General features: G+C 39.6%; 2 protein-coding genes across 2 annotated transcripts; one reads left to right on the forward strand and one right to left on the reverse strand.

The window, feature by feature from the left end:
* Positions 1-173: 173 nt before the first annotated feature.
* Positions 174-11,897, forward strand: LOC117435251 (protein lifeguard 1-like). The gene is made up of 10 exons (XM_034058268.3): positions 174-349; positions 1,088-1,390; positions 1,744-1,822; positions 8,118-8,171; positions 8,581-8,671; positions 9,038-9,075; positions 9,308-9,395; positions 9,918-10,007; positions 11,049-11,096; positions 11,315-11,897. The coding sequence occupies exons 2-10, from the start codon at positions 1,114-1,116 to the stop codon at positions 11,462-11,464; spliced, it is 915 nt and encodes a 304-aa protein (XP_033914159.2). The 5' UTR covers positions 174-349; positions 1,088-1,113; the 3' UTR covers positions 11,465-11,897.
* A 1,852-nt stretch (positions 11,898-13,749) lies between these two features.
* Positions 13,750-16,912, reverse strand: LOC117435252 (GATA zinc finger domain-containing protein 1-like). Its single transcript, XM_034058269.3, has 5 exons — positions 16,465-16,912; positions 16,099-16,221; positions 15,227-15,286; positions 14,962-15,145; positions 13,750-14,560 (listed from the first exon to the last, which is right to left on the reverse strand). The coding sequence occupies exons 1-5, from the start codon at positions 16,648-16,650 to the stop codon at positions 14,370-14,372; spliced, it is 744 nt and encodes a 247-aa protein (XP_033914160.1). The 5' UTR covers positions 16,651-16,912; the 3' UTR covers positions 13,750-14,369.
* Positions 16,913-19,706: the final 2,794 nt, after the last annotated feature.

Here is a 19,706-nt window from a genome sequence, read left to right on the forward strand (position 1 = left end):
ACAGTACTATAGTTTACTAACAGTTAAGAAATACCTGAAACAAAAGGTTAAATACAGGTTTCTTGAATTATTATAAACTGTGATATATGTACTTTGCTTAAACAATCATGGCTACAAGATAAACTGGCCCTGTTTAAAATGGATGCATTTCCAGGTGTGTATATGGTTAAACCATAAACCCCTTATCACTGTCTGGTTGTAAAAACCATTGGACATTAGAACATGTGATAATCGCTGACGCTAAATAAATAAGGTAAGCACGAGAACAGCCTGGTACCCTTGGGAAAGTACTCTACCTGCAGTCTACTCCATTGTAATTTTCTTGAAAACATCAGTTTCCCCACATAAGGTAAGCTTCTTAATTTGTTCTTATTACATTTCAAGTTCCATAGTGTTCAATAACAAAATTAAGATAGGTTTATTTGGACTGATGTTAGTTTCTCTCTCAAAGACAATTGAGAGACATTTTAAAATAAAATAACTAAAACATTATTGCTTATATTCAGTTTATTTAACTACTGTTACAGGAAAGGGATCAAAATCTTGTTTCTAGGGAAACCGGGCAGATAAAATTCAGACTTTAGTCTGAATAGATTTTTCACAGTAAATCTCATTTAAATATAAGAAAACCCATTTCAGTTAATTAGGGATAGTTTTATGCTATTTTAAATGAACAATGAGCCACAAAATAGTAAAGGTAATGATTAAGCAACCCGGAGAAAATGTCTTATGAAAAACCGTAATATTGCTTGCTTTTAGTGGGGGGTGAGGGGTCTTTTTTTCCCTATGATACTTGGTTTTTAGTCTCTTTCTTTTTTATAGGTACAGTAATTGGTAATTGTTTTTTGTGGAGGTGTAAAAACGAACCTTGAATACATAAATAAAGGGAACGCAAGCTTAATTATACTTTCCTCAGTAACAACATGGTACATTCATTGTTGGTATCAGATTATAAATAGAAGATTTTGATATATATATATCCAAAATTAATAAAAACATTGACTGTTTTATGTCAAATGTTTGTTGTTGTGTTGAAAGTGAAGAGTTTGATCGTTCTGTAGAAATACTTTTTTGGTTGCCCCTGTAGGTACAGCAACCCAAGGACTTTTTGAAATGGAGAACGTCTACAGAGAACAGAACGTTCCAAGCTACAACCCAGCTTACCCACCCCCACAGGCACACCCTGGATACACTCCACAAGAGTACCTTCCTCCTGCCTACTCAGGATCCAGAGTAGCTTCTGGAAACCCTGCTTCTGTCTCCCCAGCACCACCAGGGACAGGATTCATAGGGGGGCCCTCACTCCGACAGGATGACCCTCCACCAGAGTACTCTAACAGCTTCGCTGATGAACCATACAATGCTTTTTCTGAGAAGGCCATTAGAAGAGGTAAGAAGGCTTCTTTTTGTCTTCCTCGGGATTTCAAGCTGAAGTTCAGAAACAATAATAAATCGAAGGGTGTCCGAGAAACACATAATATCCCACAGTTTCCTCCTTTTTTTTATAATCCATCTGTCCTTTTTTCCATTATCAACCAAACACAGTTTTCTGAAAACTGAACGTTTTTTCCACTACCTTTTTTAATTTTCCAGAAAATATTTGAGGTGACTGTGAAATTCTGGGATATCAACCAGGACACCCCTCAATTATGAGATGAAACAAAGTCAAAAAGCACACTGCAGCTATTCCCTTTAACTGTGCTATACAACTAATGAGAACAAATTTGGTTTTATGTTCTACAGCTTTTATCAGAAAAGTCTATCTAATCTTGATGGCCCAGCTAATAGTTACTGTTGGTTTCATCTGCATGTTTGTGTACTGGTAAGTACAGGCTTTGAGATGCTTTAAGATATTTATACAGAAGGATTAGATTTTTCAGGAATGTCATTTTTTGGGGGTTGGTAAATTACATTTTAAATATAGATCACCTTGTATTTTGGTATTAAGGTTGCTGTATAAACTGTTGTTTCAGATGGAGGCAGGGAGGGAGTAAAGCTAAGGTAAAGTCTACATGTTGCTAGAAAATGTAGAAAGGGATTTTTTTTTGTAGAAAGTGACATGTAAGCTACAAGTTTCAGGCAACTTTGTTGCAAGCAACTGTATGAAAGGACTGTTGATTTTGTAGAAGCAACATTACGTCATACCATAAATCGGACAATGAAAGGGATGTAAAAAGTCATGTGACTAGCTTCTTTGCTAGCATAAAAAGCAAATAAAATGGTGGAGAAAATGAATGCGAAGCCGGTGTGGGATATTATGAGGGAAGACTCCTTATCGATTTTTTAAAATTTAAATTTTATTTTTTTTAGGTTGATTTTATTTAATTTTTAATTTTATTTTGTATAGGTGATATAGGCAAGTAAACACGCGTTAATCAGTCCATTCCTGGTAGTTTATGCCACAAGATGTAGTGGAGCAGCATTAAAGTCGACAGAATTATTAATATGATATTCCCTGAAAAAAAACGATGTACTATTATGAACCGTTTTAAACATAATGTTGTGTTGGCATTATAGTCTAATATAGAAATTACACAAATAAAAGCCGGTTTGGTACTGATTCTGAAGCATTTGAACGGTGTGTAAACGGTATGTTACGTTTCAGTTCCAAGTTGTGTTTTCAGTGGTCATTTTGTCTCAAATAAAGGCTTTCATTTGATACAACTTAAAAGTAATGGATAAAAGCGAGTCCTGCTTTTTGTTTAAAGCCTTTGAACACTGCAGTTCAGCAGACACAACTTGCAAATATTGTTACACAGTTACCAATATCTGATTTGTAGAAAAGAAAAAATCCTCACCTGGCATAATTAGGAATTCTGTTCACAATAATATAATACAAAAAAAACAAACTATAACAATAATCACATTTCAACTTCTCTCTATTTACAATTAGTTTTATTTACATGTTTATCATACACACATAAAACAAAAACATTTAAGCCAAAAATAACAAATGCAGAACAAAAATGATGAGGGTGATGGTTAATATTACTAATACAATCCTACATATACATATTTAAGAATAAAGTTTATTTTATTAGATTGGAAAAAAATGCTGATGAAAATGATGTGGACACTAAAAAACACTAAGACTTTGATAGGAAATATCATCTATGTATTGTCTTCTCTGTGTTGTCCATCAACATTCTGTTTACAATTTCTACATCCTGTAGAATAGTGTCGCCTGAAATGAAGCAACGGATTTCATTGTACATTTTCTAGCAACATGTAGACTAGTGTCCCTTTGGCTTAATCAGACAACAAGCCTTTGAACAAAACACTTGTTTTAATGCCTGAGATTACTTCTATTATAGTGGAGGAAACTAGAGCATTCAACAACTTTTTTCTGTATTGTAGTAGCCATGGGTACACATCGCTGCCCTTCTTTGAACTTAAATTTCATGTTAAGGAGTCCTTGTCTGAACATCTCATACAAACAACTATATCTCTTATAATGCTGGGGAATGTACAATAATGTTAGTTTATTATCATAACCCTGTTTCCCTGAAATAGAAATGTAACCATTACCAAATGGGTATTTACCTCCTAAAGACCCTGAATAAGATATAACAAAGCTGCTCAGCTGAGCCTGTGGTGCAGTCATGCCTGCCTCAGAGGGCATAAATCTCAGATCTCAGCTTCATTTTTACTTCAAGCCTGCTGAAATCATGAACGCACAAGGTTAATGGTTACATATCTATTTCAGGGAACCAGGGTTATGATAATAACCTAATGGTCCCTTTTAAGTATGAAATGTAACCATTACCGAATAGGTCTGTACTGTATACCCAAGCCATCACAAGGACAAGATTGCCGCACGACCGGAATGCTACAAGGCTAAGCCTAGGCTGCCTTGTGCGTTACCATTTGGAACCTCAGTAACAAGTAGCAGGGGCAGAAAATTGAGGGAGAAAGTAATCTCTATGTCTGTGTTGTAAGGGTCGCCTGAGAAGCCGTCCTTAACACTCTAGTTCCAAAACCAGGGTTTTGAGGATCCACAACATTAAGTCTGTAGAACCTAGTAAAGGTATGGGGGTAGCCCACACCTCTGCATTGCAAATGTCCCTGAAAGATGCACCCTGGAATAAAGCCCACGAAGTTGCCATGACCCTGGTGGAATGAGCAGTGAGCTTCACTGGAGGGGGCAAGTTGGCTCGCTCATAGGCTGTCCTGACTGTATCTGCTATCCATTTGGATAGCCTCTGTTTAGACAGGGCTTGACCATAGGACTTTGCCCCATAGCAGACAAAAAGTTGTTCGGACTGCCTCCAACTTTTCATCCTGTCAACATAATATGCTCGGGCCCGTACTGGACAGAGTGTACGGAACTGCCGCTCTGTCAGACTGGAAAGGAGGTGGATGGAAAGTCTACAGTTCCACAGACTGGTTGACATGAAATGCTGAGATCATCTTCGGCAAAAAAGCAGGATTGGTACAGAGCATAACTTTTGTCCTGGCTTCTTCAAAAATGAAGCAGGCTTTCGCAATTGAGAATACCTGCATCTCACTTATGCGCTTTGCGAAGGTGATTGCAAGCAAGAAAAAACGCTTTGCGTGATACAAATTTCAGCTCAGCTGAATGCAAGGGCTCAAATGGAGGCTTCATGAGTGCTTCAAGCACCACATTAAGCCTCCAGCGAGGAACAATATCCTTCATAGGCGGCCGAAGCCAACAAGTTCCTTTTAAAAATTGCCCTACTAGTTAGTGAGCTCCTGGGGAGGCCAAGTCAATTTTGACATGGCAAGCTGAAGTAGCTGCCAGATATACCTTTAATATAGAGGGGGATTTCCCCTCGTTAAACAGGTCCTGCAAAAATAGCAGTATAACTGCCATGGGACAGGTCGTCTGAAAGACGTCCACTTGTACCCGTACTGGGAACACGTGGACACTGCTTTTGCATTTTGCAGAGTGTCAATAACCCTATTGGACAGACCCAGACAGCTCAAATGCAGCCATTCAGGGGCCAGACCCAGAGCTGCAGGTTCGATGGGTCGGGATGCCATAAGGTCTCCCGCGCCTGACTGAGCAGGTCACGGCACTTGGGCAGTCTCCGCAGCTGGCCGTCCAGGAGCTATATCAGGGCTGACAATCAGAGCCTTCTGGGCCAATGAGGGGCTACTAAGAGCACCTTGCCTGGACGTGCCTGATTTTCTCCAGACACAGCAGGACCATGGAGAGTGGTTGGAAGGCATACAGCAGTTGCCTCGGCCACTGGTGCGCCAAGGCATCTATCGTCAACGGGTCCCTGCCTCCTGTTATGGTGAACCAAAGGGACAGTAGGTCGATTCCTGGGAGGCAAAGAGACCTCTGCTCTCTCAAATCTCTCAAATGAGGCTCACCACCTCGGGGTGAAGCCTCCACTCTGAGGGGCTGGGAACTCTCCTTGAGAGGTCCGCCGCCCAATTTGTCAGACCGGGCAGGTGTACTGCCCGCAGTGAGAGGAGGTTCTCGTGTGCCCAGAGCAAAAGCTTGCGGGCCACGCGATGGAGACTGAGAGACCTGAGGCCACACTGGTGGTTTACATACGCCATCACTGTTGTGTTGTCTTTACAGACAAGCAGATGTCTCCTTCGAACCTCCTGCAAAAAATTCTGCAAGGCCAGGTAAACTGCCTGCAGTTCTAAAACATTGATGTGGAGAACCTGCCAAGGGGGGTTCCACACACCTTGCGCACCCTTGCCATTCCACACAGCGCCTCAGCCCAGGATGGATGCTCCCTTCTGGTGACACAGGACTACGCTGAGGCATAGCTGGGCAGGCAGTTTCCACTTAGAGAGTGCTTTTAGACAGTGACAAGACACTGTCAATAGGCGGTCGCTGTTCAACGCGGGCTGAAAAACCCTGCTGTTGAACCAGACCTGTAGAGGGCGCATGCGCAGGAGCCCAAGCTCAGAAGTCTCTGGGATGTCACTACCGTGAGCGCTCTGTTGAGCTGAAAGAGCTCTAAACAGGTGGCTATTCTCTGCACTCTGTCGTCCGACAGAGTGGACAGCATGGACCTGGAGTCCAAGCACACTCCTAGATAGGAGGCTGTCTAGGAAGGTGTGAGCTGGCTCTTCGCATGATTAACCATAAGGCCCAATCGTTGAAGGTGGCCGGTGACAAGTTCCGTGTGGGCGTCTGCCTGTGCTGGAGGCTGGGCACAAATGAGCCAATCGTCCAGATAATTGAGCACTCTGATGCCTTTGAGTCTCAATGGGGCCAGGAAAGCTTCCATGCACTTTGAAAAGGAATGGGGAGCTAGAGAGAGGCCAAATGGCAAGACCCGGAACTCATACTCTGTTCCCTGAAAGGCGAACCACAGGTACTTCCTGTGCGCTTGTTTTATGGGGATGTGGAAATAGACATCTTTGAAGTCCACCATGGTGAACCAATCACTTGGCCTGATTGACTGCAACAGCTGCAACATATTGAGCCTCCTTCGGCTCATATACAGGTTGACTTATCTGAGGTTGAGGATCGGTCTGAAGCTATCATCCCGCTTTGGCACTAGGAAGTACCTGGAGTATAACCCTTCTCCCAACTGGAGGGGGTCTAACATTGAATAGCCTGTTTTTGCAGCAGCACTGCTACCTCCTGAGACACCACTGCAATGTCCTGTGGGTCTGTGACTGAATGTTACAGTCACGCCCTGAAAGGGAGGGGGACCGTGCTTGAACTGCAGTGAGTAGCCAGTCTAAATGATAGTAAGCACCCAGCAATATGTGGTGCACTAATGCCAAAACTCCCAGGGCTGCTGCACAACTTGTGGATTGGTCTGAGGCTTCTGTCTCTGCGCCGGGCAGTGGAACCTATTGTGGCCGCCACTGCAAGCAGCCATGGGCTCGTTCTGAACACCACCTCTGGCAGCCGGCTGTGCCGGTCTGAGGCTGCTGGGGTCACTTGGGAAGGAAGCGCACCAGCTCCTTCGTGGATTCCTGCGCGTGGTGAGAATGCTGCAGCATCTCGTCCACCGCAGGACCAGAGGTATGCCCTGGTGTAATATGGGCATTCAACACTGGTGCTTTCTCCCCGTATGTGCCTGGGAAAGCCAAAGCTGCCTACATGCGGCTACCAGTGCAGCCAGGTGTCTACCTACAGCCTGCCCATGCAGTTTTGACAGACGGAGCAGGTTCTTATTAACCAGGTGCAGCTCATCCAGCTGTGGTGGTGAGGGTCTGTGGCTGTCAGAGACGGACCTCAGCAAATGAGACTGGAAGGCTATCAGAATACTAATAAAGTTGCCCAGCCATGCGGCGAACGCACTGGCTAAATAGGCACGTTTTGAAGATCACTGCCGAGACCCGGCACTGTTTGTTGGGGCAGGTAGCGACCTTGGACAGGAACGCTAATTTAGGCGCCTGTACCAACGCAGCAATTGAAGCCTTCACCGCTGGCCAGGCCCAGCTTCTAAGCATCGTGCACCCTATATAGGGTGTCCATCAACTGGGAAACAGCAGGAGCTGTAGGCCAGGGCACTTGCGAGACTGCAGTGGCTCTCTTGATCAGTGGTAGAAGCTTGAAGAGCTTAACCACAGGGGATGTACTGTCTTACTCAACGTCCTCAGAAGAGAATGTCAGCTCCTCTTCACCCACCTCCTCAGAGGCGGTGAGGGAGAGCACGTCATCCTGCTGCCAATCTGCGCTTGTAGCCCCGAGACCCTAAGGGGATAGATGGGGCAGGCAACATGGTACTGGTTGGAACCGGGACAGCACTGAGATGGTACAGTAGCGGGTCAGAACTGGGATGGTACCGGGTCGGTACGGTACGGTGAAAACAGAATGAGAAAAGAAATGCAGTAATAACAATTACTTTAATTATACAAACCATCTTATACTACCTATAATTTGTGTAAACACACAATAAATGTGAAAATCTATTGTAGATAAAGTAACAAGTACTTATCTGAATAGGCTCTCCTGTCAGGTCAGTTCTTGAAAGGAAAATTGGCAGTGAGATCTGTGTCCTTTATACTCTCGGGAGTGGGCACGACTGTGTCACAGAGGCTCGGATGAACAGCTTTGTTACATCTTATTCAGGTTTCGGGTCTGTAGGAAGTAAATACCCATTCGGTAATGGTTACATTTCGTACTTGAAAGGAAACTTGTATAATTTAAAAACACCTTTGTATTCTAGGGACACACTCAATGTTTGGGTATGGAAGAATCCATGGTTTACCTATACCTTGATGTAAGTATTAGAAATATTAACTACCTGGATATGTTTTATTTTAATAGCTCCAAATGTTTAACATATTTCCTTTCAATGCATTGAAATGTAGAAGATAACACACAATAGGGAATAGCTTTGTTTCCACTTCTAGCCTCCAAGTTTGTAAGTTTATAAGGACTTGTCAAGTAAGGTTCAGTTAGAGGTATGAGGATATACAGAAAACTGCAATACATTTGTTGCGATTAAGAGTGGAAATGATTTCATAATGTATTGTCACTTTGAGTAATACAATTCTTTAAAGCATACTTACACAATCTACTGACACTGTTGGAATTATCTATGTGCATTAGCAGAATACTGCTAAAGTGCAGTTTTTTTGTGGTAAATATCCTTGCTTCCAATAATTTTTTTGCCTCTTTTTTTTCAGTCCTATGTTATTTGTTCTGATCATTATCTTGTCTTGTTTTGAAAACGCCCGCCGGAAAGTCCCATTGAATTTCATTTTCCTTGGATTGTTTGTAAGTATGTGTTCTAATCACTAAAATTGAATAAATTGATTTGACATAATAACAATTTTAGTTACACTAGGGTAAAAGCTTACCTCTTGGTTAGGATGGTTTTATTATATATATATATATATATATATATATATATATATATATATATATATATATATATATATATATATATATTATATTATGAAGTGGTAGGATGTCTTTTTGGCATTTTTATGGTGACAGATATTGACCCTATAAATAAAAGCTATAAATAAAGAAATGCCTGGGGAAAAAAAGAAACTTTAAAAGAAATGACAAAATATGTGTTTAGAAAGATCAATGATGCTATAATGATACTCCATACTTTCTGTGTTTCTTTCATTTTAGACTGTTGTTGAAGGTCTGATGCTTGGGGCTACAACAGTGTAAGTGTATTCCAATGTCAGCCACAAAGAAGAACATTATGTAACATCAGTGAATTTACAATACACAATAAATTATCCCTTAATCTTGCTAGTTGTGTTTCCTTTACATTTTGCCCAGCATCCACCAGTATGTTTTTGCTTATTCCTTGACAGTAAAGAAGTTATTGCAATTTAGAAGGACAGCATACATTAAAGTTCATTACATTTACATGCATTTTTTTTTTGCTTTTAGTTTTTTCACAGCTGATGCTGTGATGTGGGCTGTTGGAGCGACTGCATTTGTATCTTTTGGACTGTCAGTATTTGCAATGCAAACCAAAGTAAGTACCGTTTATTGAAAGTGGAGGAAAATGGCATCAAGTTTCCCCTGCTTGGAAAGTGAAATATAGAAACAACTTTTCTTGGATACTTTAGTTCTGCATCATGTGGCCACTTTATTAGGAACAACTAATAAATAAAGCACACAGACCAAGAGACAAGGATAAACAGTATAAAAGGACTAAACCAATAACATGGCGTGTGATCAAATGTGCTAAAAAAACAAGAGTAGTTAGCTGTTAAGTTGTCTGTGGCAGCAAGTAATAGTTTGAAATAAAAGTACTGAGCGGCTAATTAAAATAGAACACATCACTCCTTTAAAAATCCTGTACAAATGAAACTAAATACAATGAAATTCAAATACAAATCCATTGACTGAGCTGTTGTTTACTGGTCATTTACATTACAACTTCCTATTTGTTAATACAGTTCCTTGAGGAGGCTAAGAAGGTACTTAATGAACTTAGTTATGGCTCCACAGAGCAAATTTCACTCCTTCACTGTTGTTTCGGATTTGATTTCAGGTGGACTTTACCAAAGCAGCTGGAATAATTTGGGTTATCTGCTTGTCACTCATTGCATTTGGAATACTCTGTGCAATCATTCGAAGCCGTGTAAGTATTTTAACTTTACAAGTTTAGTAAAATTATAGTGAGCAGGAGTCAAGGATCATGTAAAATGGCTTGTTTATTTCCCAAGTCAAACAGAGTGGTCTTCCTTCTCAGACCTCTCAGTATTCCAGCCAGTTCCTTACCTTTAGCTTCAACTCCATACAGCCCCTAGTATTTTTCGTTAGTTAGTTAGTTCCTGACTCCTTGCATAGCTGTGCTACACAGACAAGTTGTTGGTGGCTGGAGAGTTCTTCATGTTTGCTACATCTAAATAATGCGTTACTCTGGTGGACAGATGAATACATTTTATTTAATCAGGAGATGTACCTATTGAGGCCTCGTTTACAAGGGGGTCCTGGAAAACAATAAAAAAGACAATTACAAGCAACACAATAAAAAAAAAAAACGTGTGGTTCAGACTTAAATCAGCATTATACAGAGATCAAAGAACAGAATAAATAGGACATATCTATTTGTTAATGTGGACTGACGGAGAAGCATTGACAGGAGGTTCCAAGCATTTTCCAAATACAGTCTTTATAACCAGAGAAAGAAAAATGATCAAATTCCATCTTCATACTATGATGGAAACAAGTCCATGTCTTCGGGAGTTGATATGCAAAAGATAATTCTCCCAAACGTGTTCGAACCTTAGTAACAGCCAAATAAACAGAATCCTGAGAGTGTAAACTATAAGCAGTGCTTGTCCTTTCTACCAGGTCACTCAAATAAGAAGGTACCAAGCCTTTAAAAACCTTAAATACAAAACAATACCAATGAAAAGCCTCAGATTTGTAAGTGAGATTCCCACAATGATCTGCCAAAGGTGAGCACACCCAATAAACACAGATGAACATACAGTACAGAATCTTAGCAAGGTAACCCCATTCATTCATAGATACATTCACAAACCACTCTGGACCAGATTGGTTCAGTCTTGGAACTGTGAAAAATAATGTAAAGGGATGTAGGAATTGAAAAAGTAACCTTCACAAGAAATAGATCTGTATCTGATTCTTCAGTTTATTCCGTTCTCTATTGCAGTGGCTGCACATAGTTTATGCTTCCATTGGAACGTTGATCTTTGCAGTTGTAAGTATTTATCCATCAAATATTTTAATATATGTTTTAATATTCTTAACTGTTACAGCTTGCAGATTTGAATGTATAACCTACCCCCTTAACTACAGCTCCAAACACTTTGGTGTAACAATTTTTATAGAACTACATTGTCAACTTATAAATATTTTAGTTTGAATATAAAAAATAGCCCTGCATGTATTTATTTATTATTATTTTTTTTTTTTTAGTATCTGGTTATTGACACTCAGATGATCCTGGGAGGAAATCACAAATACAGCACAAGTCCAGAGGAGTATGTATTTGCTGCACTGAACCTGTACCTGGATGTAATTAACATGTTCTTGTTCATCCTACAGTTAATAGGATTAAGCAAATAATGCCTACCAAAAATCTCATTGTCCTGTAAATTGGATTATAAATTATAGCCATTACTACATGTGTGTGTTGACTTAACAACAGATAATTCAAATTATAAAAACATCCAGTTACTTAGTCTGTTGTCAATGATTTTGTAGCCCATGATGGTTTTGCACTGTGGTAATAAGAGAAATTTGAAGAACACATGAACACTGAACAGATCTTATTCCGAATGCTTGGCTAGTACTTTATTCTTTAATTAATATAATAGAATACATTCATTTTAATTGCTGCAAGTTCAAACATGTTTTGTCCTTTTTATCTGAGAAAATAACTGGAATGTCAAGTAATGTTCAGAGGTAAAAAAAAGATGTGGCAGTGAAAAGGTTAATTTCTACTGGATACTGTAATGGTATACTTTTATTGAGAGAATCAATAAATACAGCACGTAAAGACCCTGTCTGAAAGCGAGTGGACTGTATCAATAACATGGTCATAGGGTAAAAGAATGTGACACAAACTGATAATCATAGAATACAACTGTGTACCAATTAAAAAGACCATCTTATGTGGTCTATATAATTGATGACCAGGGGTTAAAGAAATGCAGCAATAAAAGGGTTACTCAAACTGTACTGTTACTGTGGAGCTGTAACTTCAAAAGTCAGCTCAATATGGCAGCTATATTAGTATCAAGTATTAAGTCAATATCTGAAAGCATTAGGTCTATCAGCTGGAAACCAAAAAGTCACATGACCACAATATGATGACCATCCTGGGTCACAGATGAAAGTAGAGTGTGCTGCTAGATTTTGCCTGAGGAGTCTCCAGAACACTGAATATGTGAAGTTGCCTGCTGAAATGTTTTATTAGATATTAAAAGTGGTAAGTGCAGCAACGGCAGTGGTATTGCAACCTCATACAAGCGCCACTTAGGGGGATGCTACATAATATATTTTTATCTTAGGTGGTGCAGTCTATTGTGGGTTCAAGATTTCCATTACACAAGAGTAGATGTTAAAACTTCATGCTGATTTGAACTCGGCTCTCGCCAAGATAAGCACCAACTAAGACGTAGCTTTACAGTAAACTAATGTGATCCATATGTGTCTCCATCCATTTACGTTTCCTTCCATATGATGATGTAGATATCCTTCTGTCTGGTGTTAATGGCTGAAGTGTAATGCTGGCTCCAGGGATCAGCTTATTTTGCCTCCCTGGCGCATCAGCACACACAACGGCTGCGATGCTGGCTCCGGGGATCAACCACAGTGCGGCCTCCCCAGCGCATCAGCATGACAACCGTCTGGATTGAGCTAAGTAGGGTACATCTCTGGGGTTTTCAAGTGGGCACCTTCCATCCTCAGTGTTTCGTCGACTAGCCCACGACACCTCAAGAGGGCTCGACGGGGATTCTGGCGTCCCAGCATCACCCCCCTCCGTCCCCCACTCAACTCAGCCCAGCTTACTTACCTGTACATCAGCGTTTCTTTCTTTCTATTGTGCTTGAGATCCCCAGCCAGAATCTTTCCGTCTCAACCACAGCCAGTTGCTGCTCCTCTCTGCTGCTTCAGATAAGTTCTTCACTGTGCGACGCAACTCTTGGCCACTGAATCCGACGTCTCTGAGAAACTGGGTTGTAGAGTGTGCCACAAATCCTCGACAACCCACTTCCACTGGGTAAACCCGAACTCTCCATCCTCGCTGTTCCGCTTCAGTGGCTAGTTGAGCATACCGCAGTTTCTTCCTCTCATACGCCTCATCTACAGCATCCTCCCATGGCACTGTTAACTCTACCAGGTGAACAAGGCGTGCTGATCCAGACCACAAGACAATATCTGGTCGAAGGTTAGTGGTGGCAATCTCAGGTGGAAAAATAAGCCGTTGACCAACATCTGCCAGCATTTTCCAGTCTCTAGCAACTTCCAGTTGTCCTGGGCGAGGATTGGTTTTAACACCTTTTCTTGGTGGTTGCTCTCCTGGGCGGAGGAATGTTGTCTTTTGTGTGTAATGTTTTGATGGAACAGGTGACAACTTATTGGTCATGTTACGCTTGTCTTCCAGTGCTAAGGCCAAACATCGCAGCACCTGGTCATGGCGCCAAGTAAACCGTCCTTGGCTAAGAGCCACCTTACATCCTGTCAAAATGTGCCTTAATGTTGCAGGTGATGAACACATGATGAATGAAAATAATAAATCCTATGGTATATTATTATTATTATTATTATTATTATTTATTTCTTAGCAGACGCCGTTATCCAGGGCAACTTACAGTCGTAAACAAATACAATTCAAGGACACAAAATACATCTAGGCATTTTGTATTTATTTACAAATAAATCTTTGAGAATATCTAACAATTAAGAGAACAGTTAGATGAATAAGTCCTGGGCCCCTTCCTCTGCTCGTAAAACTCTATTACTGTAGCAGTATTGGATACTTCTGGTTAGTATATTGAATTCTCAAAAAGATTATTGATATTACAATATTTACATAGCTTTTAAACCTATATTTGTAATTTTACCTAATTCAAATATTCTCATAGTTTACTGGATTTTATTCTGCAATCCAACTAAAAGGTATCAAACCTTACAGCGTGCCATCTCTGTATTCTACCATCAATAGTTTGCACACATTGAAGCCTAGCTTTGTATTCTGCTATCAATGGACTGCAGGCAATAAAGTGTGAAAGTGGCATCTTTGTTTCGGACAAGAATGCATACTGTGGCTATGCAAGAACAACCAGGCAAAGCCGTTTTATTTATTTACATCTATGTATTTATATATTTTTCATATCCTCAAATTATCATTTACTAACCTTGCTTCAGTTTGCAGTCCCAGAAAATTGCAACTATCTCCACCACTTTCAGTTTCAACTTCCTTATACATCAGTCCATGCACTGACAATATCTCTACCAAACCAGGCTACAAACTGTTTCCGACAGATTCTTTGATTGCAATGGCAGACATGGGTCCAATGTGAGTCCATATGTAGCCCTTTTCAGGTCGAACTGGAATGGTAGGAAAGGGACAAGATCGAGATTTGAAATATTCAGAAGGGGCGTGGCACACAAAGTCCAAGTACTCCATTTTTCTTGGAAGGTCCTCCTCTGGTCCTAAAAGATGCAATAAGTCACAGAATAGGCTCGAGAAAAATCATCATAATGGGCAGCAGCACAGTATATCACATACTTTCTAAAAAACGATCTCTCAAACCTCAATGAGCGAGACAGTTTTTATATAATATTAAGAATATTTACTGTTTACATATGCATCTACCAGACGAGTATCCCGGACCGAAGGATCTGTACAATCCGTGACCATCTGTACTGTTAGAGCAACTGATTAGCTGGGATTAAAAGCACCACTAATATGACCTGAGAAGTTCAACTTTGTTATTCCAGTCAGCTATTTTGTAAGCAACCTTGGACGCTCACAGCACTGACCCGTGTTGACAACAATAACAACATGCTGAAAGCATTTTGATTTCTATGTTCTTTTTCCATTCCACACTCACCGACTATATAGGTAGCTGGATCAAACTGGTCTCTGAGGCTGGCCTGGGTGGGAATGAGCCAAGTCAGGGCTGCACTCTTTTCACAGTACTGATCTTGAATAAACCCCCGGATCTGGGCATAGTACGGCTTTCTATCATCTTCATCGATCACTTTGATAACATCACCAACCTGGTAATACACACCCTAGAACAGCGAAAGCAAGCCTTATCAGCCAATGCAGATCAATTCAAATGGAATTAAAATATTTGTGACAATTATCCTTACCTTGTAAAACACTGATTCAGAAGTGATTATTGTAGATACAGGTTCTGGTGCTTTAATTGGCTGAAATGCACACATAATTTACAACAAAATTAAATTAATTAAAAAAAAACCAAAAAAACATACTATTTAAATGTGTCATTCTCTGACAAATCACCCGGGCTCATCTGCATTGGTTTTCAAGCGTTTACCCCCATCTTAGGAGGCTGTGTGGTCCAGTGGTTAAAGAAAAGGGCTTGTAATCAGGAGGTCCCGGGTTCAAATCCCACCTCACGCACTGACTCACTGTGTAACCCTGAGCAAGTCACTTAACCTCCTTGTGCTCCATCTTTCAGGTGAGATGTAATTGTAAGTGACTCTGCAGCTGATGCATAGTTCACACACCCTAGTCTCTGTAAGTCGCCTTGGATAAAGGCGTCTGCTAAATAAACAAATACAAAATAATAATCTCACTGACAGGACAGAATAAGTAACGGCAGCATATCACACAACACTGCCTGTTACATGTACATAAATAAATCACGGATTTAAAGCCACCTATTATTACACATGTCGCTACAGGTGGCGACTCCACTCTCTCCTTGTCTGTGCTGCAATGGTAGAACATATTTTAGTTAAGATTGCTGTATTGTAAAAATTTATCCCCAATCTCCCTAGTTGTGTGGGGTTGTGTAGCAAATTTAACTTTATCTTATTTATTTATTTTGCAATGAATAATCTGAGGAACACTCTAAACACAAACAATCATCGTTCATCGACCACATTAAGACTAGACCGGATTTTAATTTAATTCAATAGAGATGTTTGAGAACTATGCTGTAGGTTTTCAAATACCTTTACTGACAAGCAGTCACAGAAACTGATTAAACCCTTACGTTTTTAAGTTTGAATATATACCGTCTGCCTTTCCCTTTGGTAGTAACTTTCTTCTCAGAAGCTGGGGCCTTGTATTTGGTGTTTCTTAATCGCGCTGACCGCCTGTGGCTCTCTTGTTTCGACTGGGGGGAAAAGAACATTTATTTAACACGTAGCTGCTCAAAATCCCTGTGAATGAACCCTGACCTAGTTTCATATGCATATAATAACACATAGATAGACACTATCGGTATTATACAAAATAGTAAATACATTTTTTTTAAAAATCGCGTAACGCATTTTACCAATCAATATTTAAAGCAATAACGCAGTGTTTGGAAACAAGCGTAGCAATTTATACAGTAAGACAGCGTTTGTAAATGTACCTGTTTTCCGCCGCCATTATTTTGTTGTGTTATTGAGGAAGATGTTCCCGTGGCAACACTGCTACTGCAGTTGGCGCTCTTCCCTGTACAGTTATTGCACAGGATCTCACCCTGATTGCCCTTCTTCCACATAGAGGAGGAATTTGTCTTGCAAACGCTACAGCAAGGCTTCAAACCTAGTGGCATCTTTGCAAATCAAGAGCGCAAAAAAAAAATCAGAAGGCTGCTGCCTGTAAATAATGCCCCAAATAAAGTCACTTTCCTGTAACTGGGTCACGCCATGATTCAATAACCCTAAACACGACGATCTTTTACGGTACTGTGTCCATAAATGAGTGTTTTTTTAAGGTGTTTAAAGAATCAGAATGTAAACCAAAAAAAAAACTTGAATCAGTGTCATGTACACTACAGCGCCGGAACAGAAATCTATGACCTCGGAAACAGCTTGTGATTGGTTTTTCAAACAATCAAGGAAATGCGGTTTTGTTTGACTGGCCACTGTGGCTAAATTGAGCGAGAGCGACCCATTGCGTGCACCCCATACTGATCATACTAGGATAACTTTTAAAAATGTCCAACTTGTTTATTGATGAATATTTATTAATATTTAAACATTAAACAGAAATCAGACTGAAAATATTAAGGCTTCGGGTTTGCCTTAATTCAAAAAGCGGACAAATGTTTCAGCTACAAATTTTTTATCAAAGTATTGTATTATGTTTTGTATTATTTTACGGTAACGCTTTATATTGCGTGTCATAAATTAATATTAAATATATATTAAATAGGTTTGCAGTTGCAATTAAATTAATGTTAAATTAATATTTAAATATAGCTGGTTTCTTGATAAATGTTAACCAAATGGTTAACAACGAAATGCATTACATGTCCATTTATATGTTACCATTGAAAGTGTTTCCCATTGTTTACATGTCCTTATTGAAAATATAGTTAATCTGACTTAAATGTTAATGGAAAGTAACATTAAGGAATAATTGAATGTAAACTTAATATGCAATTGCATATCATGCATTCTGGGGAATGTAGTCCCGTTACCAAACCCCCAAGGACTACATCTTCCTCTCTCCTCACCCTATACAGTGTATGTATATATATATATATATATATATATATATATATATATATATATATATATATATATATATATATATATATATATATATATATAATACAAGGATGAAGGCTAGATTTGCATCATGAGCCATTAAAAAAGCATAATACCACAGTAGTGACGTCAAAAAGTGATAATTACTCTAGAAGAAAATATTCTTGAACTTTGACCCATTTGACTACTCGAGACCACCACTTTCAATTCAAAACACAAAATGTCTCGTTTTCAATCACTCGACAGTACAGAAATGTTCATTAATGATCAACAAAATGAGATTTGGTTTTATATATATATATATATATATATATATATATATATATATATATATATATATATATATATATATATATATATATATAATGTAAATCTGGTACATTCGTATCTCAGAGAAACTGGAAAAACGGATAACGACATAGAATGTCTGTACAACACTGAAACACTACGTTTTTAAAAAAAACGAAATGCAGTGCTGAACCTCGTCTTCTTTAACATTAGCATCTCAAGGGTATCCATGTATTATAAAAAAAATAATTGATGGGCCTCTTCAGTGACTTACAGGAAAACAATTCCATCTCTGGTTTCTGTGACAGTTTTTACGGTTGTTGTATTGCTTGTGAATGTTGTCCCATTGTGTTGTGTTTGTCCCTCGTTCTATTTGTGGGGTCCAATAACATGTCTTGTTATGTCTACATTGTATGTCTGGTTATGTCTAAATGTTCCATGTTTTCGCAGGGTTTTGTGTATAAAGGGCTGTGATGTTGTGTGCTGACCTTGCTGAATAAAGTGTGCTGTTTAGCGAACGAGATCTGGCTGCGGTTGTCTGGCTCCTTATTTATTTCAGCTCAACATTACAGTAGGAAAGAGAGGTCTCTTTCCTACTTTGACCTGAAGAAGAGCAGGGATGTAGTGCTGGGGGGTCGGAGGGGAGCGCAGCCCCCCCACTTCTCTTGGGCAGGGAGAGCGCCGCTCCTATTCTTCACGTGTAGAATATTTAACTGTTTTTCTCCTGTTGTGAATATATATATATGGAGATAGGTATAGGACTACATGTGTACAACCCATACAAATAAGCAAAGAATACAACAACCGTAAGAAAGCCTTGTTGAGAGATAAAGAATTAAAAAGTTTGAATATAGTGTGCCTCTGGTCTGAAACAAATGGTTGCGCTTCTTTTCAAAACCGCCTCAGTCTCATTTACACTTAAGCATCTGGACCAAACCATTCAATATAGGAGAGGGGCAGTGGAGTGTTACGCATATGATTATTAATAATTAACAATACTAATTTCAATATTATTTTATTCACGTAGTAGTCATTCGTAGATTCATCATTATTGAGAACTAAGTATGAAGGTTGTTTATAATTTTATAAGTGATGTTATTTAGGTTTGTAGTCCCCCAGTCAAACACTGCGATATTAGCCTACTGTACATTTCTTTATAGCTGATGTTACAGATAAACAGAACCTATTTGCATTCTCCATTGCGAGTTAAAGTTGAAACCTAGCAGTATGATGGGAAAGCAAAAAAATATAGATTATTTTTTCAAGAAGAAAAAGTCTATGGATCAAGAGAAAACCGAGACCACAGCCTCAGTGATAAACAGAGATGCATCTGATTTTTCTGAAGATAACATAAGTCAAGCAAGTGGGGAATCCCCGTGTCTGTGGCCTGCCATTTGGACTGCAGAAATGTGGCAGGAGAAACAGAAGGTTTATCCTTGGATTGGCTGCAGTGATGGTAAGCTTGGCTGTAATATCTACTTAAATGTCGGGAGTCTTGGTGCTTTTAAGAATGTACAGGGTGTCAACATGTCAGGTGAATGGTGCTCGTTTAAAGTTTCCTTCAATGGAACAGACCGAACAGCCCAATTGAAAGCATTGCGAAAGATAATTCTGAACAACAGTCACATATTACTGTAAATAAATTACAGGAAGTCACAGAAGCAAACTCTTGAGAAAATGTGCGATAAATACAACGCATCAAAGTTTAATAGCACTCTTGCTATTTTTCGATCTGCGTATTACCTTGCAAAAACTGATAGGCCCTTCTCTGACCACTGCAACTTAAAGCTTCAGAAGATTAACGGCATTGATATTGGAATTGGCTTGC

This window comes from Acipenser ruthenus, chromosome 3 (genome assembly GCF_902713425.1).
Source record: "Acipenser ruthenus chromosome 3, fAciRut3.2 maternal haplotype, whole genome shotgun sequence".
In the NCBI taxonomy this organism is placed as follows: domain Eukaryota; kingdom Metazoa; phylum Chordata; class Actinopteri; order Acipenseriformes; family Acipenseridae; genus Acipenser; species Acipenser ruthenus.

Bases quoted from the DNA above. Each gene is read 5' to 3' on its own strand.
- LOC117435251 (XM_034058268.3), top strand. From the start codon at position 1,114: ATGGAGAACGTCTACAGAGAACAGAACGTTCCAAGCTACAACCCAGCT. The intron at 8,172-8,580 runs GTAAGTATTAGA...CTTTTTTTTCAG, and splicing joins TGGTTTACCTATACCTTGAT to TCCTATGTTATTTGTTCTGA. The intron at 9,076-9,307 runs GTAAGTGTATTC...TTTTGCTTTTAG, and splicing joins ATGCTTGGGGCTACAACAGT to TTTTTTCACAGCTGATGCTG.
- LOC117435252 (XM_034058269.3), bottom strand. From the start codon at position 16,650: ATGCCACTAGGTTTGAAGCCTTGCTGTAGCGTTTGCAAGACAAATTCC. The intron at 15,287-16,098 runs GTAAGGGTTTAA...TGTGCATTTCAG, and splicing joins ATATATTCAAACTTAAAAAC to CCAATTAAAGCACCAGAACC. The intron at 14,561-14,961 runs GTGAGTGTGGAA...TGCATCTTTTAG, and splicing joins TCCAGCTACCTATATAGTCG to GACCAGAGGAGGACCTTCCA.